The 21,106-nt window shown below is 29.1% G+C and overlaps 1 protein-coding gene and 1 long non-coding RNA gene across 4 annotated transcripts in view; one reads left to right on the top strand and one right to left on the bottom strand.

The window, feature by feature from the left end:
- Positions 1 to 1,269, top strand: part of LOC136796489 (uncharacterized) — a 16,068-nt gene extending 14,799 nt beyond the window's left edge. The window contains exon 5 of the long non-coding RNA XR_010844199.1: positions 829 to 1,269. This is a non-coding gene — a long non-coding RNA (uncharacterized lncRNA). The remainder of the gene's footprint in view (positions 1 to 828) is intronic.
- Positions 1 to 17,459, bottom strand: part of LOC106689638 (protein bric-a-brac 2) — a 28,597-nt gene extending 11,138 nt beyond the window's left edge. The window contains exons 1-6 of one of the 3 annotated variants that reach the window (XM_014434733.2): positions 17,359 to 17,459; positions 17,066 to 17,239; positions 14,050 to 14,190; positions 12,044 to 12,376; positions 10,306 to 10,396; positions 2,973 to 4,186 (exon numbers count right to left, since the gene is read on the bottom strand). In XM_014434733.2, coding sequence (XP_014290219.1) covers positions 3,807 to 4,186; positions 10,306 to 10,396; positions 12,044 to 12,376; positions 14,050 to 14,190; positions 17,066 to 17,236 — 1,116 coding nt within the window. In that variant the 5' untranslated portion in view covers positions 17,237 to 17,239; positions 17,359 to 17,459 and the 3' untranslated portion in view covers positions 2,973 to 3,806. Of the gene's footprint in view, positions 1 to 2,972; positions 4,187 to 10,305; positions 10,397 to 12,043; positions 12,377 to 14,049; positions 14,191 to 17,065; positions 17,240 to 17,326 lie in introns of those variants that run through there. The other 2 variants (XM_014434731.3, XM_014434732.3) reach the window with 2 other exon arrangements.
- Positions 17,460 to 21,106: the final 3,647 nt, after the last annotated feature.

Below are 21,106 nucleotides of genomic sequence, written 5' to 3'. Positions count from 1 at the left end.
TGACTATGCAAACAATAAAGTTGCATCATTGACTGATCCTCAAGACTGACAAAAAAATATATACCTACAACAGTCAGGAAAAAAAGTTATCAATACATATTATACATACTCATTTGTTTTATTAATCTACTTCATTTTTAATTTCTTATTTCAACATGATTACCATATAATCATAAATGAATTTCAATTTAACTGAAGAATTTATTATAAGTAATTTATAATTTTCCTTCTTTAATTGCCTTTTATTATTGTAATTATTAATGATAATTTACTGCAGTTGAAAATCACAAAAACTTCATGTTATTAGTTTATCAAAGAATATTGTTTCCAAATAATTATGTCTAATAAAAAGTACAATAAAATGTAACTATTATATGATATGAATGTAATGCTAAAAAAAAATATCTAATAGATAAAATGCATATGATCGTTTAAACTGGCTTGATGGGAACTGGCTTGCAAAATATTAACTAATTGATATTAAACCTAAACTTTGATTTCTTTAAAACCTACAAAAATAAAATAAAGTTTAAATCTGTGCTTGAGTATATTGAAATAATGCATGTTAAAAGTCACCAAAAATGATCTTCACTACAGAGCTGGAAAGATGTCCTACCTATTTATTTATTTTTGACAAAAGGTTTATCTTAAAAGAGCTTGCATTTTCTTTGTAGATTAACATCGTAAAAATACAATTTACTCTGTCAGAAGAATCATGTTTAAAGATCAAATAAACAATTACAAATAATGATTTAATTATTTTAAATATATGATATTAATTAGTTATTTTAAGTATTTGAAATAATGATTCAAAATAATTTGTTTTAGCCAAAAGTACTGGAGTACAAATTTTAGCTGTGATATATTTTTCAAGGAATTTGTAATATGAAGCTCTTCAAGAGGTTTTAGTTAGATATAAATAAGTGGATGTTTTGGAAACTCACCCAAGCCTTCAAATTATCAATCAAAATTCAAATCAGGCACAAACCAATGGATGTATAATTTAAAAATGATTTAACCTTTTAAAAACCAGAGTGATTTGAAAGTCCTACAGTGCTATATGAGCTGTACCCTAAAGGAAAGGAAACTTGAGATTTACTAACGATAGCAGGATTATCGAGTAATATAATCATTTGGTTATTGGAAAGATTATTAAAATTAAATGCAAAGTACTTAATAGTGAGAATTAATAATTGTTAAAGAATCAAGAACTTACCATTATGATTTGGAAGATGCAGAGGAAATTAATAAGAATCCAAAGCATTAAACTTGCCCTAATTTTTTTTTCATCTAAAACTAACTTGAAGCACAATCAGTGACAAAGGATTTAAAGTCAAGGTTTACCTGTAATTGGTCAAAAATTCATCATGGAATAGAGGGAATGAAGGAGGGTAATTTCATAACTTCGTTCTTATTAGATAATTTTTTTTTTTACATGTATCTGTTTATACAATATTCAATTACATAACAAGAGACACAGACTACCAAAACAGTACTTGAACCCAGGTTATAAAAGGTAAATACATGGTGTTTGGTGGTCAGCCATTCCTTGTAACCTTAATTAAATTAAATTCAAGACTCAACCCAAACTTTCGTTATTCGAGCACTGGGCAAAGTGAACCAAACCCTATTCTAGACCTTAACCAGGCAGGAAAACAATCCCCTGAGGGCAATGAAACAAGTCCCCATAGTCCAATCTATAGACTAGAGATTACTAATCTTTTTTGGTTTGCGGCTCCCTAAATTATCGAATTTTTCCTGTGGTGCCCTTAATAATCAGATTTTTTTCTAAATTTTTGACTTTCTTCAAAAATTGGTAAATTTTCCTTTCTAGAAGTGATTAACCATTTAACAGTGAAAACTTAAAAGACACATATTTACTATTTTCGTACTATTTAGTGAATAAAACATGGGTGGGAATGCCGTGCTTATGCTATAGCCATTACAAAAGGTGTGGATTGAAAAGAAAGCAATCAAAGACTTTAAAGTTGCTAAATTCTTGGAATTTTGTCAGCATACACGATTATTGGCGCAAAAATTCGAGAATTAGAAATTCCATGAAAATTGTCAAATTGTTTAATTGAATATTTCGTGGTGCCCAGGTGAGCTGCAGCGCACAGTTTGGGAATCACTGCTATAGACAATGGTCATACCAATCAGACGATAGAGAAAAATAATTAAACAACACACTATTATTTTCAAAATGAGAGCTTACCCAACATGACACTATTTTCCAGAAAATATTTTAACCAATGCTCCATTTTACTACAATATACATCAATACATATAAATTAAATAAATAGTAAATCTAGTAATGGATTGAAAGATTGTTTTCGTTGAACCTTAAGTATCTAACACCATGGGAGCAATTCAATACTAAGTTAAGGTATAAAAACAGAAAGGATCATTAAATCTAATATAAACACAACAATATTTTAAAAAGAGGGGAAGGAAAACAAATTTTGCAGCACAAATTAAATCATTAAAGATTCAAAAAACCTGATAGATCTTAATCAGCTCTACAAAAAGTAGAATATTGCATAATGAGACAAAAGACAATGACAGAGAATAGAGTATTTTAACATGATATTATTTTTATTAGGAAAGAAAATTTAAAGAACCTAGAAAATAAAATAAAACATGTTAATAATGTTCAATACCTAAACAGAATTCAATGGATGTAAACGGTCGGAATGATTTAATGGTTAATGTTTCCTGAAAAAATAGTCTAATCTTCATAAAAATAACAAACTAATCAAATAAAAAAAAAAACTAATAGTTTATTTTTCCAATGAACATGTGAAATCAGAATTCCTAATATTTAAATATGAAAAAACTAGTTTCAAAGAACTAAAATATTTCATATGTGCTTCCATCCCAATAAAACTTTTGAAACAGTAACACGAACTAATCTAATTAAATTTATGATATCAGGAAAATAATGAACTATTTTAGTTTATTAATTTAATGAACTCTTTCTTTTTTTTTTTTTTTTTTAAATGATTTCATATAAAACTAGTCATACTTCCATTAAACTTATTTTACATGTATGAGGTTGCAGATTATATACACCATGACATAAATAAAGATTAGTTTCTTTAATGCTAACATTTACATCACCAGCTTAAACCATTATGATCCTATGTGATCAACAAAAAAAAATTAAATTAACTTGAAAACAAACATAAAATTATATACACTAATATTTATTCGTGTATGATTACTAAGCTTCCACTATATGAGCCAGGTATGAAAATCATTCTTTTTAAGATGAAGAAAACTCATAAAATAAAAATTGGTACATAATATTTACATTATCTTCACATGAAGAATTAGTCAACAGTAATGAGAAATAAATAAATATATTTACATAATTACAGTATATAAATATTTAATTTACAATTGTTTATCATCATACATTACCTTTATCTATACAATTGTTAATTTAGTTTATGATAATCATCATTAAAGAATTTAATATAAAATATAAACATGAAATATTTATAAGAGTGAAATAATACTCATTACAGAACTTTGTAATTTTAAATTGAATTGGATACATCTAGTAAAAGATTAAGTAATCAAATATAATTTATTTTATAATTATCAACTTAACATTTTTTTATTTTATATCGAAGATTATCCAATTCCAACCACTTCATATCGAACATGGGTATATGAAAATGTGAATCAATTAGAAATTCCAAAAAATAATGTGAACATAAATGTTCTTTCTGTTACTTTCATTGCATGAATGCTTCAGCAAGGAACATGTTACTTTTAGCTATATCTAAGGGGGGTTGTTGTCATAAAGTGCTAAAATTATATAATGGGTAATCAAAAGGCGTTGATAGAGAATTATCTTGAGAAATTTGTTGCTGAGGTGGAGGAAGTGGAGGTAATTTTATTTTCTGAACAGAGCAAGCATGATCGAGAGAAGAGCGCGATCTACTACTTGGTCTAGTAATAGGGTACCCTCTTTTCTTATATTCTAACCAAAGAGTTCGGTTGTTTACACCATAAATTTTTGCAGCCTTGCAAAATCCAAGACCACCAGTCCTCACTGCTTCAAGTGCTGCAATGAAGTTCTCATCCTGCTGAGGGTTGGTTGACCGCTTTCTCCTTTGATACACAGGCCAATCTGTTGTGGGTAGACCCAACTGTCCATCAGTAGTGAACGGCCATCCTAACCCGGGGAACCACAATATGTTAGGAAAGGAAAACCACCTATTTACTCTCAAACGACATGCACATTCAAAGGGCTAGAATTTAATTTCATTCAATCACAATTGCAATGATGGATCTCCAGTGAAACATTAAGGCAGAACATTTAACAAGAAAATTAAAAAAGAAAACATAAAACACTATAAATTAGATCCACTGGAAATACACCATACTTGATCAAATGAATTCGCTTAAAATTATATACATTGTAGTAAAAAGAAAAGAAAATTGTTAAAATAAATTCATGTTAGAGGTCAAAGAATGATTGTTTGTGGTCAATAAACATTAAAAAAAAAATAATAATAAAATAAAAAAGGTGCAAAATGAGTCCTTAGTGTACCTAGCCTCTTTGTATGGATACATGACGAATGAGATTTTAGACAGGTGGTAGGAATAAAAAAAGGACATTTTTAAGATAAGGTATAGGAAATAATAATTACTTCAGTCTTGAAAAAAGTTTAGTCAGTCTGTCATGGCTTTAATCAAAACTCAAATGTGTTCATTGTAAAAAAAAAACTAAATCATTCATCATATATTATTATACATATATATTAGTTAAAATAGAAGGAATAATTAATACTGATACCAAAGTTCTCATGCATAAAATTATCAAAAGAAATATTACTAAAACAGATTACTCCTAGTGAACACATAATTAAACCAGAATTATATCAGAATACCACATAAGATATCCATCAGAATTTTATGCAGAATCAATTAATTTAGATATTTTCATTACATTATTAAGATAATTTTAATGACAATTTTCTATTATTTCATGTCAATAAAAAGATAGAACACTAGAAGAATTGAATTGACACTATATAAGTTAACTTCAGACAATTTAACATTAGATTCAAAGGGCTTTATTTTCATTTATGTCTTACTGGTCATAAGATTCATAAATTCATTTAATAAGAATGTTTATAAAGAAAATCTTCAATCTAGTCTCTTCAGTATAAATTAAATTTGAATTTAGCTTAATAGATACGTTAGTCCAAAATTAGTCAAGATTAAAGAGGTTTAGAAGGGTATAAAATACTTATGGCTATTCATGTTACTCCTTATGGTTCGACACTTAGAAAAGAGTGATGAAGGAGTTTCATAAACAGAGTGTTGTCACATTGACTAGGTAGCAGCTTGTGATACATATATAAAACTTAATATATAAATAATGAAACTGAAATATATTGAATTTATTTAACACAATATACCACATATTCAATGAAAATGGAATAATAAAGGACAAAAGTAATGCAATTCTTTTCCATACTACAAGGTAGGTGGATGGGAGTTTGTCACTTCGATCAGCGAGATCAATAGTACTTCTTTGCTATATGTCTCCAACACCTAAGCCTTTTTAATATCGCGTTAAATTTATAATTTACATTTCCTCTAATATTAATTTTCATTTTTATTCTATTTTATACTGTGACACACAGGGGAGCCTTTAATTTATTTTTAAATTTAAAGAAAAGATGGTCCTAGTCGAAACCATGGTCATCACGGAATCCTTCTCGCCATACACCTGAGTCTATATATTCCGAATTAAACAATTAACATTCATTTTCAAGCGGTAGCTATAATTCACCTAAATTTCACTTTCTCAGAGACCAATTTATAGGAAAACATTCAATCAATGCAAAACCAAATCCTGAAAAAAAATTTATTAGCAGTATAAAGGCTTCTGCAAGTTCCGCTATTGTTTGAAACAAAATACAAAAACTTACAACCAAACCCTTTTGAGCCTGCTTGATCATATTAGTCAACAGACAGCTGAATCATTTCAAATACATTTCTGAATTATATGACTCTCACCGAAATAGCATTCTGGAAGGAAATAGAATTTCAAAACAGTACAGACGATACAATCTCATACTGCAATGTACAATTTACAATCTGGGAACTAAATAATATATTGAATACTGTAAAAGGTTCCTCTCCCAGTCCTGACCATCTAAACTATGACATGATTCAAAATCTTTTAATCAGCACAAAACAATGGTTACTTGACTATTACAATCACGTTCAGCACACCAGAAAATTACCGAATATCTGACACGATTCAGTAGTCATTCCAATTCTAAAAATCAGAAAAGATAACCACAACCCATCAAGCTACTGCCAAATCTTTTTAACAAGTTGTGACAGCAAAATAAAGGTCAATAAAAGATAAATGTGGACCAAAAAAAAATGTAACCTGATACCACCATGCCAATCAGGATTTCAAAAAGAAATAAATAGGTATGTAAATATCTATAGTATGCATGAAAACATTGGACACAGAAGTGCATTATGCATTTATTAATGAGCAACAAATGATAGCTCTCTTCTTTATTATGTTGAAATCATTTAACAATATAAATCATTATATTATATGGATTAGAACTCAATTTGCCTATGGAAGATAAGCAATTTGTCTCCGCCAATAATCTGGCAATCTTTTATCAATCAGGAAGTATTCAAGATATTCAGCTTTAATTACAAGACACAATAAACAGGATAAAAAATTGGTCATATAATATAAACATTCAATTCTCCATAGACAAGACAGAATGCCTCCAATTCAATGGTGAATGAAACACACCTCAGTCACCCGATCTCTTTCTAGGAAACTCTCTAATACCACACACAGATCACAATTGATTTTTAGATCTAAGCTTTGATAGAAGACTTACTTGGCAATATCATATCTCTGAACTAAAAACCAAACATGATTCACTTACTAAGCAGTACTTCCTGGAGTGCCGATGTAAATAGCCTACTTAAACTTTATCAGCCATTAATAAGCTCAAAAATAGATCTACAGTTTGGCTCACCCTTAGTATGCTTGCTAAGCTGGAATCCGAATGGACTTCTGTTGTCAGAGAGATTATGATAACAGCTGACAAAAAACCATCCTAAAACAATTCTAGATCCCTCTAAATACTCTTTAAAAAAACACCAAACCAACTGAATATAAAATTCACTTTTCTTGCCTTCTTCAAATATGCTGGAATTCTATATCTTTGGTAACAAACGATTCAACGTACAAAATTTAACTCCGTAAATTATGTAACATATTCACTGCTGAACAAACCCTATTATTTATGTAAAAATAATGACAGATTCACTAAGCTTGTTAAAAGGCTTAGATTGTCTGAAATCAGAATATCCAAAAACTTCCTGCATCCATTTCTATCTAAACACTCTGCAAAATCTGGGTATGTAACTGAATTTATGGGTTCCAAGTCACATTCACAAGTCAAGAAGCACTCGTGTTCCCGGGACAAGGTAAAGCAATTTTAACTCAATCAGAAATGAGCAAACTTCTTGAAAATAAAATCAAAGCTGTATGGCAGTCTTTGTGTACTCAAAGCTCAAGGAGTTAAGTTAACTAAAATTATTAAGAAAGATGTCAAGTCCAGGAGTACCTACGTAAATGTCATACTGACTAGACTGAAAATGAGTCACACAAGTTTCAATCATTCCTCTTAACAAAATAAACACCTACGAAATTTCAGTATTATCATCGAGGAATGTCCATATTTCAGGTCACACCTCAATAGCTTAGAGTTAAGCCCAAAACCCCTTGGAGATGATGATAAAAAAGAATAAAATTAGTATTTTAATTTTTGAAATCACAAAATTTACTCCAATAAATATAACATTGAACAGAGAAAAAAAAAAAGATAAATAGAAACTTAAATAAATAAGGAATGAATGGCATTTGTGACAAGCCATTAAATAAAAATAAACGAACAAAAACAATGCTAACTCACCTATCTTTGTATAAACAACCCTCACTTATATTTGTTTTGCTTATCCAATATTTGATGAATATCAAATGGTAAAAGTAAGGGAACCTCTAGGTGAAATATAATAGCCTTACATAACTGAATATTATTCAATAAATTAAAATTTCATTGACAAGATGATTTGAAAATATTTTTAACAGCATGATCCAGGAAAATGCCAAGTTAATTACAAATAAATTTGTTATTCTTTCAATAAAAATTAGACTATAAAAGATAGTGGTTCAATCTACAAGGAGGGGCATTACTGAATCCTAGGCCCAAAATAGTAGTGGTTAAGCCAATGCAATGATTCATCATGAAGAAATACAATTTAGGAAATAAACTATTGACCAGAAAATATTTCTTTTGGAGATAAAAATAGTTGAAACATTAGCATAAAATAGAATCGGAGGGGATAGCAGAAAGGGTGAGTGATAACAGTCCTGTTAGATTTAGGCATGTAGGGAAGATGGAGAGACAGTTGTGTTAGCAGATATCAAAAAATGTGTAAGGTATGCAAAGAACAAATTAGATTAGAGACTTAGAGATTATGTAGATCAAAGATTGCTAAAAGTATCAATTTTATGACTAATATGCATCAATTTTAAGTTCATAATTAATCTAATTAACCAATATATAAACAAATGGCTGAATGTAGTTATTGATTGACAATAAAGAAATTAAAGATGTTTAATATAAAACAGACTGAAATAGATAGCAATGATACAAATTTCCAAAAATGATTTGAATGAATTATTTACAATTGGGAAGATCAAACAAATTCAAAAAAATACCCCTCATTACCAGTGGTTATTCAACTAATTTTACCTATTAGATATCAAAGAGAAACATAGTTTTTTAAACTTTATTTCTACTCCTTTTTTAGAATACTATCAACAGCATTAAAATCTATTTTTCTGTAGGACACTCCAAGAAGTATCCGGACAACAGATTTGAGTCGAAATTGGGGGATTGAGTCGTCAGATTAGAAGATGTATCTTTTAAACACATTAAACGGAAAAGTATATCATTTGTTTTCATAAACCAAGTGTAGAATTATAAGCATATGTCATGCTTGAAGACCATTCATATTAAAATAATAAGAAAATAACTTGAATGAAAGTGTTATTAGTATGATCTAAAAATAAAATATTATATTTCCGGGGACTTTAAATTATAAAAAAATAACCAGTAAAGGATTTAGAAATTCAGAATTGATAATTAATTATAAGGAATTAACCAATTGTATTATTGGACAATAACACATAACATATTTTAGAGCTTATATTACAGTTAAAAGCATTAGAAATTGTTATTAGTTGATTTGAATCAGGTCAGGATTGGTCAAAATAAAACATAGTGAATCTATGTAAAACATCACGACCACCTTCTCTCTGATTAGAAAATAAGTAATCCGTGAATTCAGCTTTGAAATGAATTAATTAAGATGTTACACCCTCAAAAAACAAGAAATTATTACTGCATTATGCTAATTTTTAAGTTTAAACCGACAGATTATTGACATTTTATCAATATAATTCTCCAATTTCCAACAGTAATAGCTATTAACAAAGTTAAATCTTTTATAACAAAAAGGTGCATATAATCAGTTAAGAAAAAACCCACTTCCAAAGCATACAAAATAATTCTTTATTTGATAATATGAAAAATAAGTGAATGCGTAATAGTTTTAAAGAACACTAATCTTCCAGTAAGAACAATATAATTCAGAGAGATACAAATAATAATACCAGAAAATTGAACAAAGAGGGTACAGCAGAAGTTTCTCAAAGATTTTCAATGGATATTAGTCAACACAGAATTTAATTTTTATGGTTGCAAATTATTTATAAATATACAATGGTGGATAATAAAAGCATTAGAAATGTTTTGAAAAACTGAAGCAAAACTTAGCTATTAATCAATAAAGAAAAAAATAAATAATGTAAATTTGATAAAGAGGTAGAAGACATATTCAAGCTAAATAAATTAAAAGATGATAAAAAGACAAAGATTGAAATAGTTAACACATACATATATAATCTTAAATTTATCAATGCATACCACTCTCTCCCTCTCTCCTAACAATGCCATCTCAGGTAGTTTACCTACTAAACACTCAATCTAAAATATTTACCCCTTACTAAATCTATAACTTTAATCAAGTATAAATTTCAAGCCATAATACAATACTAATATAATGGAAAAAGGTCACTGTTCCACTAAATTATATAGCAAAGATCAATGTTGAAAGCAATTTAAGTGTTGCCAGAAGACAAAGGCCACTAAGTTAATAATGCAATACCTTGGGGAGGTGGCTGGGAAGGTCCAGGGCGATTTTCTTCAGTTGAGCTCCACCTGATATTAGACTCAGTTGTTTCCTCTGAGACAGTCCTCTAAAAATTTTAAACTCTAATTAAGAAATCACAAAATGCACTTCAAAATACATAAAAAACAGAAGTATATGGGAAATAATCATATAATATGAGAATAAGTGAGTTAATTGGTATGTAAATATAAATTGAATAATATCTAAGAAACTAATGAGTCAAGTTATGAACATAACTTAATGTTAATGTTAGTATTTCTTACTTATATTTATTTATAAACACTGCGATTTGGTTAACAATGTGATCTAACTTGGACTGTTACCTAACAAAATCAGGTTATGCAGTGAACCAATTATGATTTTTATATCATCATCAAAACACTGATCTTACAATACCTTTCAAAGGCAGGTTCAAGACTCTGCAGAGAGGTGAAGTTCTTCCAGAAGAAAGCATAAAGTTCTTCAAATGTTCATTATCAATCAGTATTTTTCTGGTAGTAACTCCTTAAATTATTGTTTTTTATGTTACGAGTACCTAGATTAAAATAATTTAAAAAAATGTTGTCTTCCTTTGATTAACAATTTTTACTGAAAGGTAAGAAAATAAATATTCTAAAACAGGAAAACAACATCTTTTAATTCTCTAAATGGTTTTTTTGATACAAAAAAGTTGGCACTAATTGTTTGTTCTTCATGAAGAAATAAAAAGTGAATGAACATTTAGGAACCTAAAAAATAGTTGCCAGCAGATCTTCCCCAATTCGCCCATCTGCATATCTTTAAGAAGATGAGTTCATGTTTCATGACAAGTGGTCATCGTATTTAAGTCAAGTCCTGTTCCTATAAAAGTGACTTATGTCATGACCTGCTTGATAAAAATGTGTACACACATATAAAGCCAAATTTTATAGCCTTTAGTTAACTTGTAAAGTATTTTAAACAATGTGCACTCAACTTTGAAAGCTATATATTTATCATTCTAATTGAATGAACTTGACCATAAATTCATCTTCAGCTGTGACGTGGTCCACAAGATGACTGCAGATGTCAAGGTTTTGGAACAGTACAAAGCAAACAGCTCCAGAAGTTATTTCAATAGTTGTGAAGTGCCAAATCAACTCTAAAGAAAGCTGCACATAGTCATCTACATATATGCGTCTGTGGTTGTCCTAAATGATTTTGATTTTCCTTCTTCACTAGCAGGATGATATCCATCTTCTTTTACATTAGTTACACATTTATAAATTCCTACTATCAGATCATTATAATTTCATTGATTAAACACAGTCCAGTATTATTCAGTAAGCAAAGGACAAAATATAAACTGGTATAAGTTTACTGCAGTGACAGAGGAAGAAAGTAGCTGAATTAGTAGTATTAGAAAGAACTCAATAAGCATAGGACAGTTTAAAATTATTAATCCTATTCATTACAACCAAGAATAATTGTTACAACCAACATCATGTATTTGTAAAAGTGTGAGAGCTACTTATTTTCTTTTAATAATAACAATAAAAACAGTATACAACATATAAACATTTTTTTTTCCAGTAAGTCATGCAGGAATGCCTAGCTATTACAAACTTGACACAGAACAATTAAACAAACACCAGGCAGAAAATTACTATGAGAAAAAAGTTTAACTGTCTTATCATTGTAATAATTTGGTAAATAATCATAAACAAAATCATCTCTAAAGTAAATAATAACTCACAGATGGAAAATTATCATCTTCAAAACTATGAGAACCTTCTCTAGTTTCTGATTCAGTACTTGGTTCATGTCTTAAAACAGCTTCTTCTGGTTCATGCTTAACAGGAGAAGAAGGAATAATATCTGTACTACCGCTACCACTAGCAGCAGTTTCTTCACTAGTTTGTTCTGAACCGGAGCCAGTAGATGACTTTCTTAATCTTTTGCGCCTAAGGACTGATGGTGAAATAGGGGATGGCGATTCAGCTTTTTCAGAGGACTGGCTAACAGACTTACTCAGAGACAACTGCTCAGGCATTTCTGCAAGCCCCTTTACTTTTAATGTTTCTGCTGTCTGAAAAACAAATTAAAAAATACAAAATTTTATTCCTTTAACTAAGTAAGTAATTAATATTTCAATATGATATCGTAAAAGTGAGATATTAAAAATTTAAATATTATTTTTTTAATTCCAAAATAAAAGTCACAGCATTTGGCATTAGTTTTTATCAGAGTACGAAAAGGAAGATCTTGACACTGATACGTCATAGAAAGTTTATCTTAGCTCTGAGCGAGAAAGTAAAACTTTGGCTTTAGATTCTATTTAAGACCCTGATCAATTAGTAGCAGGTTCATGACAGGAAAGGCAGATGGGGTTTAGGTAGCAAAGTTATGAGTTTCTGAGAATTCAAGGCGAGATACATTCAGATTCTATAGAACCAATTCAAGTGGCTATGAAATGGAGTAGTGCTACAAAGTCTATTTGAGGGATTAACAAAAACTTTAGAAGTGCAATCTTAGTTCTCCTTTTTGTACAAGGAGGTGGCGATCCTACCTCCCGGAGATTGTACCGCAATCAGCTGCTAGTACTCCAGGTTGAAGGTACAAACTTACACTAACTCTTGGACAGTACACTTATCTAAAACACTCCCACACCATAGACAGTAGTTATATACAGTAAACACCCTAGGATCACCTCTCCTAGGAAGCCGCCCAGGAGTTTGTTCAATTTCAAAACTGTATGGGAATAACTTCTAAAACAGCCTACAAAAGGCCTAAAGGGCGGACACTAGTAAACTCCTGATACTCAACCTAATGATATTCTTGAAAAAAGTGTTATCAACACAATATATATAACTTATTCATACCCTCACTAATTTTTTTGCTAAATTTTCATAGGAAAATGAAATGTTTGTCAGACAACAGTTCCCATACTGTGAAAGCCAACTCATTATTCCTTGGAATATAATTAGTAAGCTAAGCCAATTAGGATTTGGAACCAGGTTCATTTAGCAAAGGGGTAAATAACAATAGCAAACAGTAACTGTGCTACCCATAGTCAAACTAGCTACCTACATTTACGTGAATGAGTAAAATATACACTCAAAAACATGTAAACTCCAAACAAAAGTTAACCTCCATTTTGACAATAATTTTGAGAGAAAAAAATTGTGGGAGTAAAATTAAACTGCTAATAAAATATCAATTTTCAAATTTAATATACATATCTCAAAAAGAAACAAATGCCTTAACCTTAAATCCTAACCTTACATTACGTATAACGTAAATAAATAGCATTATATCATAAAAATATTATGAGGAAGATTTTTAACTTAATAAAGTTAGATCAGTATTTTAAATTCTAAATGATACTTCAGTTTTGATTCCAAATAACCTTTATTTTCCTCAACAATTCCAAACCTTTCCCTTTAATGTACGTACCATCGCTGATCTCATTTTGAAAAAATTGCTTATTCCATTTTCTCTCACCAAAATGTTCAATAATCATAATCATAATTACTATTAATATTGTCTGCATTTAATTTTTAATTAAAATTTTCCTTTATTAAATAAAACAAATTAGATAATGATATACTTAATGATAGTCTATTTTGTTTTATTTGAGGAATTTAAATGGATATTCGACTTGAAGAGTCAAAATACAAGCAATATAATGAATACAGAAATTGGTACATGTAATGAAGCTTATTATAAAAAATCATATTTTAATAGTAATTAAATAATTACCTTTAAAATTGCAGGTAGCTGATCCTGTGAAACATTCACTTCTCCATAATACATAAAATCTACCATTGTTTTAAGATCATTATATTTTATATCTTTAAGGATAACAATTGGATGTTGACATGGATTTGAAGTAAAAAGAGCCTAAAAAAAATATATATATATAAAATGAATGTTTTAATTATAATTTATGTAACTTATGATTTATTAAATTTTATTCTTTAGGTTTATTGAATAAGCAATAGTAAAACACTACTGAATTTTGGACAGTCAAAGAAGAAGCAGTCATCTTGAAAACTTAAATTTAGTTAGGAATAATTTATAACTGTACATTACACATACAACCCTAAACATGTCTACTAAATAGTTGTGTTTTTTACATTGATCTTTTCAGTAAACATTAATGATAATTTAGCATCAGTTTGGAACGGAAATCTTAATAATGGAAGAGATATTGTTGAATGTACATATACTCAAAGAGAAGTTGGTAAGTGGTTCATCAAGAAAGAAAGCACTTGTCAGCAGTTGTAAAACTTCTTATGTGTACCAATATTTAAGCCAATATCTAAGTGTTAGACCTACAACAGGGCAAAGTAAAACAATACTTTCATTTTGAGACAAGGACACAAACTAAAAGTTATTTTACAAATATCATAAATATTTTTTGATATGCAGATTCAACAGGAATCAGAGGTTGGAAAGGAACAATGGGGTGTGGTGTACAATGTTGAAGTTGTGCTCCAGAGGAGTAGGGTCTTTTAGATATTTGTAAAAGTTCTAAGATCTTTAAGAGGATCTGAAGGTAAGTTGTAAGTAACTCTTAATCATTACACTTAAATGATCACCTTTTGTTCATTTCTATTATTACAATTGTCTGTTGTTATTTCAACAGATTCAAATTTTCATATATAATATTAATAATCATATATCAAACTACTAGTTTTTCTTCTTTGTTGGTCAATAACCTAAGCTTCTGATAATAAATTTAAAAACAAAATTAATGAAAGAATTTTAAGAGAATATGACAACAGGAATAGAATTTTAATTTTTAGTAAGATGCTACAGAATGTGGGGAAGATTAACCCTAAAACCTTGACCATGTCAGGATTATAAAAGAATAAATCTGATACTGAAAGTAAAAAACTTTGATCTCTAATTTAATACAATTTTCATATTTTCAAGGTATATTATGGAATTATTTTCATATTCTCCAATGTAGTATAAATTTTTTGTCTACTTATTCTTCGTCGTTTTCATAATTTCATGGTATATTGCTTTGCTTAGCCCTGATGAAGGCCTCTAAGTTAGGCTGAAATACCCATACACTTTAAAAGACGTTTTAAAGCTATGGAATGTTCTGTATTGGCTGCACTCCCAACCAACTTAATAGTGGGAAATACTAATACTTTCACACAAACTGCAATAATTCAAGAACAGGCAAAAGAATATTCAGAAACAAAATTGACTGAAATTCAATATAAAAAAAAAAAAAAAAACAGAACTGGTAGTATAAACGAAAATATTGACCTTTTTATATTCACTACATAAATCAAAATCACCTTTGACTCAACTAAACTTTTGGGGTTATAAAAAAAAATTAAAAGAATAATTATGTTAGTTCCAAAATATTATTAGTTATATTCCAATATATTAGTTCCAAGTTCCATTTTTATTGTTTGATTATAACAAAAACTGTACCCTTGAATAATCAAGAAATCATAAGAGATAATCAAATAAGATTAACTTAAAAAGTGTTCTTAATAATCTAGCTTGTAATTAATTCCTTTTTATAATCTTGAAAAGTGCGTGTTGATATTTTGGGTAATGGGTGTGCACTTTATTATCAATGTTTGTAGTATTGTTTGAAATATTCAGAAATAGTAACAAATAAATTTATTATATAAATTTGTAAAATTTAAAATATCTGGAGCAATATATTTAATAATCCACTAAAAACAAACAATGTGTAAAACATTACAAATCAGATGCATATTTAAGATTTAACTGCTAGAATTTTAATTTTGTTGGAACACTTCATGAGCTGGTTTAAAATGAGAATAAATCAAAGAGAAAAATATACTGAATGCATCAATAAATATTCACAAACATTTCAAATTTACTACCTCTGATCAAGTGGAATAAATAATAACTAACAATGTAAATGATAATTTATTACAACTGAATGTTTGCTTAGATGAAATGAAATATAATATTATCGAAATATCAATTTTCACTAGTATGTATATGACATTTGTAAAAATTATTTTAAAAAACAGCAGCTGGAATAAATTAGAATCAACAACTAATTTCACAATTAAAAATAATTTAATAAATAAATAAAAATTACCACAAAATCAATTGAGCATTGTCATGTCTAAATATCTATCCTAAATTTTAACAAAACCCAAGTTTCAGTTAGAAAACAAAAATAAGATATATCTTACAGCCCAATTTCTTAAATATGATTGATCTTGATAAGGACAGAATAACAATGAAAAAGTATAGTCATCAGAAAACTAAATGGTAATCATTTAGTGAAATAAAGATCAAAAAAATGAATGTGAGTAAAAATTACTGCTACTCATTTTAAATGACTTAGAAAATATAGTTTGAAGAGTAAACAAATTTAATGATAGGTAAACACGATGACCTGAAGCTACTAAAGATTTACTATATAATAAATTTAGTGGTATTAAACATGAATGTACTGCTTCATAGAAGACCTGTTAGCTATTGACAACTTATTATATTCAAAATAAGGATGATTATTGTAAAATCAAGTAGTAGTAACTTGCAATTGTTTAAAACTGAACTAAGGACTACCTTCAAACCATAGACAGTAGTTATAACGAAAAGTAATAGAATAAAAAATATTAACATACGACTACGTGATAAAAGATACAAAATTTTATTAAAAAAATAAACAACAAATAATGATTGATATAAACGTAATGTAAACAAGAAACATAACAATAACATAAACCAGAAATATAAAATTTCCAATTCAATATTATATTACCTGAAAATAAGTGCTACAAGCTGATAAAACAACTTTATGGGCTTGAAGCTGTTTACCTTCTGCAGCTAAAGTAACATCAACTAATGTTTCATTAGTTAATAAATTCGTAAATACTGAAATGAAATTTGGTTGATGATTATTCCATCTTAAGCAAAACTGTTGTACAGCCATGGCCTACCACATAAAAAAAATTAAATAAGAATAACAAATATGAACCTCTTTACAAATCAAACAACATAAAATTAATTGTAAAATAAATACCAAGTTAATAGACACTTAGTGAACCAACGTACCGTAAATAATTAAAAAATATTTGACAAGAACTTAAACAACAGAAAAGTCAAAAATATGCAACTTCTTAAACCTTCCTATACTTAATATAACCAGATTTAAATTTCACTGCCATTGGTATAAGCTGTAAGGTTATAAAAATATTAAAATCTATTTTTGATTGAAAAAGTTTTTATGCCATGTTGTTTACGATCAGAAAATTTTATTTTTTACTAATGCTAATTTATTCAACTATAAAATCATAGATTCCAAGTTTAGTCTTTATATTCAAAGTAGAATGGGGGGGGGGGCAGTAATTAAAAAATGTAAATTATAATTCACTCTTATGAAAATTTAGAAAAATATGCAATACCAACATTTTAGTCACATTAAAACCAAAAATAGAGTCTGGCCCACATATAATTCATTTTATAAAGGCAAGAAAGGAAAACACTGTGTCCAGAACAGAGGGAAAAATATTCATACAATTTTTGTACCAGTAAGAAGGAAATTATAATTGGACATTGAGAGGGTCAGAATAAGACTACAAACGTTCGACTATAGGCCATACAGACTTGCACTAAGAAACGCACTGGACGTGTATATCATATTAAATTTTAGTTGTATTATTTTCATCAAGGAACCTTAAGCTGCTTTGCTACAATAGTGGCACAGCTGACAAAAATATTTTTTTATTGGAAGATAATTAGTTGACCGTCCATGTTGATTGCTCACCCTCATTTCTTGTTTAAGAACAACCCTGATGAAGCCCTGTAAAGTGGGGCAAAACGTGGGTTACTAATAAATAGTTTTTCTTCTAATTTTATACATTTCTAGACCGCTACCATTTTTCTATCATCTCGCTTGTTTTTTTCTATTTTCTATGTTATGATTTTCATAGATTGTATGGTTGAATGGAGTAACTTTGTGACAATTCTTTGATCACAAGCCAAAGGATGGTTTGTTGGAGGGCCGTAGTAGAGAAAATAACTCCAATCTACTATCTTTTGAATACGTCAAATTCAAAATAAAAACAAAACATGTTTTGTTAAATATACCATTATTAAAGAAAAGCAGCGTTTTATAATCGACCAAGAAAAAAAAAATTAATGCCACTCAAAATTTAAGGAGCTATATTAAAGAAACGCGGAAACGTTTGAGCGCAACCTATTTTTTATAGATTATAGCCCAAAAAACCTCAAACGATTGTAATGGAACTTTCCTGTCTTCTCACTAAACGCTTTTAACTTTTCGTATGCCGATTAAAACTGAAACATTGAAATCGGACCATAATTAGCAAAGATATAACGAGTTGGATTTGGTACATGTAAATGCTATGATTTATTATTTTCAATAATGGCTTTGTAATTGATCAAGAAATGAATTTAATTGAATAGTAGAATTGAGAATTTAACTGAAAAGTAATTTTATTTGAGGAAATTTAATTTCCTTAGAATTATAACTATGTTCATCTAGAATGTTATTTTCCTGGCTTATAACAATTCAAAATAGTAACATAATTAATAAAAGCATGAAATAAATGACACAAATGTGAAATGAACGAAAATACCTAAATTCCAAAATTAATATCTATAAATACTTACACAAAATAATTGACTATTAGATAAAAAAAAAAAATTAACATACATCTAGCTCTATCATTATGTTCAGGAAGTGGATTGATAGTTGAAGTGAAGAAATAATTCATATTTAAATGATGCTAATGATGAGGTCTTGCGAACAGATAAGGGGGTAAGAAATTCCAAAACGAGTTAGCAAGGATGAAAAAAGATTTTTTAAAGTAAACTGTTCAATGAGATGGATTATACTACAGTTTAGGGTGGGATTTTGTGTTTAAGGAGTGGGATAGAAACAGGGAGGAAAGAAATAAAGGATTTAGGGAGACTTTTTGGATGTAAAGCTTCGGAAAAGAAATACAATTAGGAGAAGTATTTTCGTCGAAAAAAGTGTAAAGCCACTTTAACTCGGCATACCAAATGAAGATATGGGAGTGATTTAGGACCACGAAGATGAATCTAATAAAACAAATCTCTTCAGACACAACTCTTACCTACTGAAATGTACAGATCTTTTAGGCAGCCGTAATCCAAATGGGAAAAATGGGATACCAAACAGGATAGCCTTTATCCAAGTGGAGGCCCTGAGCTCTTTAAGGTACGTAGATTAGAGAGAGTGCTTCAAATTATTTTCTGAACAACTTTAGGTTATTAACTCGTTAGTGAAAAACATTAATTTATATACTATTTGAAAAGTAACAACATTAAAATGAAAAATTAAACATTTACAAGAGATACTTTTCTTGACTTTTGATCAGCAGAATCATGAATTACTTTTTTAAAAGCTATTTATTTAAGTTATTTTAGTTTCTATCAACATCCGTGATAAACTACTAAATCTTTCTTGACTGTCATACCTCATAATCGGATCTAAGTTTATTTTTTAATCGTCTTAATTTATGGATCCCAGGAGTAAGGGAGCACTGGTCAGGGTAACTGCTGAAAGGACTATTTTTTATTTTCTTTATAAAGAGCATCGCAACTTCTAAAAGCACAAACCGAGATTGAGAACACTAACAGTCAAACAAATTTGTAACAGGCCCTTCTATTGGTTAAAAAATTGCCAAATGTTTTAACTGTTAGGTCTACTAGAAATACTATCGATCATAGGATTTGATTGTTATGAATCGCTGGTCTCTTGGTCAGGGATCTTAATATCAAAATTGTACTAGAAACAAAGATTTGATCGATTATGGGGTTGCAGAGTCACGAAATATTAGATACTATTTAGAGAAAGTGGTGAATTTTGGGTTAATTTGGGATTTATGGATAAATGCTGATCTACTAACGTTTTTAACTGAGGTTTGTAAGTAAATATTGATCGGCAATTGAGAAGGGGTTTGGAACCCACGATGAAACCTTATTTAGGTTTCAAGATACGAAGAAATTAAGTCATCTTAAAAAATTTCACCCATCCAATATGCGCAACTTTTTCCCGATACTAAAGGACAGACTGTTTTAAGATTTGGCAAGTACGTCATTCCTTAATGATCCTCGGAACTCAACAATATTTACAATCCCTGATGCGAGAAGATAATTTTTGCCTCAAAGCGAAACATCCTAATTGGAAATTGAGAGGAGGAAGAAGAGGAGACGAAGGAGGCAGGAATGCGAGAGAAGACACATACATAGAGATGAGGCGATGGAAGCAAACTATTGATACCTTTTTCTGTACGCTACTTTAATTAAAGTGAGTACCCGATAGTAAAGGATGTATAAACACTTCCGATATCGGTATCGATACTAGAAATTTTAAGAAATCAAATGGCCACTCACCACAGAATTCCAAAAGTATCGATACTTCCAATGTCTTGCTCAGGCGGATGGGTACAAAAAAAAAGAAGGACAGCGGGCCAATAAAATTAGTAAGATATTGTAAGTATGGTACAGGAAGTATCGAATAGAAATTATGATCGTACCGAACGGGAATTATCGCATGGAAAGTTTGTTGGTATTAGAAGTATTGGACAAAAAGTATCAGTACCACAGTACGGGAAGTTTCGAAACGTCCCTAACTATAAGTCTCCTCTTGTTAATTATCTTTTGGTATTTCGCTTAACGTTAACTTTCGCTTTTTTTAAGTTAATGCTACAGAAAAACTTTCTTTTGGCATTCACACATATAACAATAACATATAATAATAACTTATTCTTATAAATTATAGTAATAACTTATTATTATTTCCTGCCGAAAA

The sequence above is a fragment of the Halyomorpha halys genome, unplaced genomic scaffold, assembly GCF_000696795.3.
Source record: "Halyomorpha halys isolate HHAL.00 unplaced genomic scaffold, Hhal_1.1 Scaffold1421.1, whole genome shotgun sequence".
NCBI lineage: Eukaryota > Metazoa > Arthropoda > Insecta > Hemiptera > Pentatomidae > Halyomorpha > Halyomorpha halys.
The sequence above is the reverse complement of the archived record's forward strand: the minus strand, read 5'-3'. Positions and strand labels throughout refer to the sequence as shown.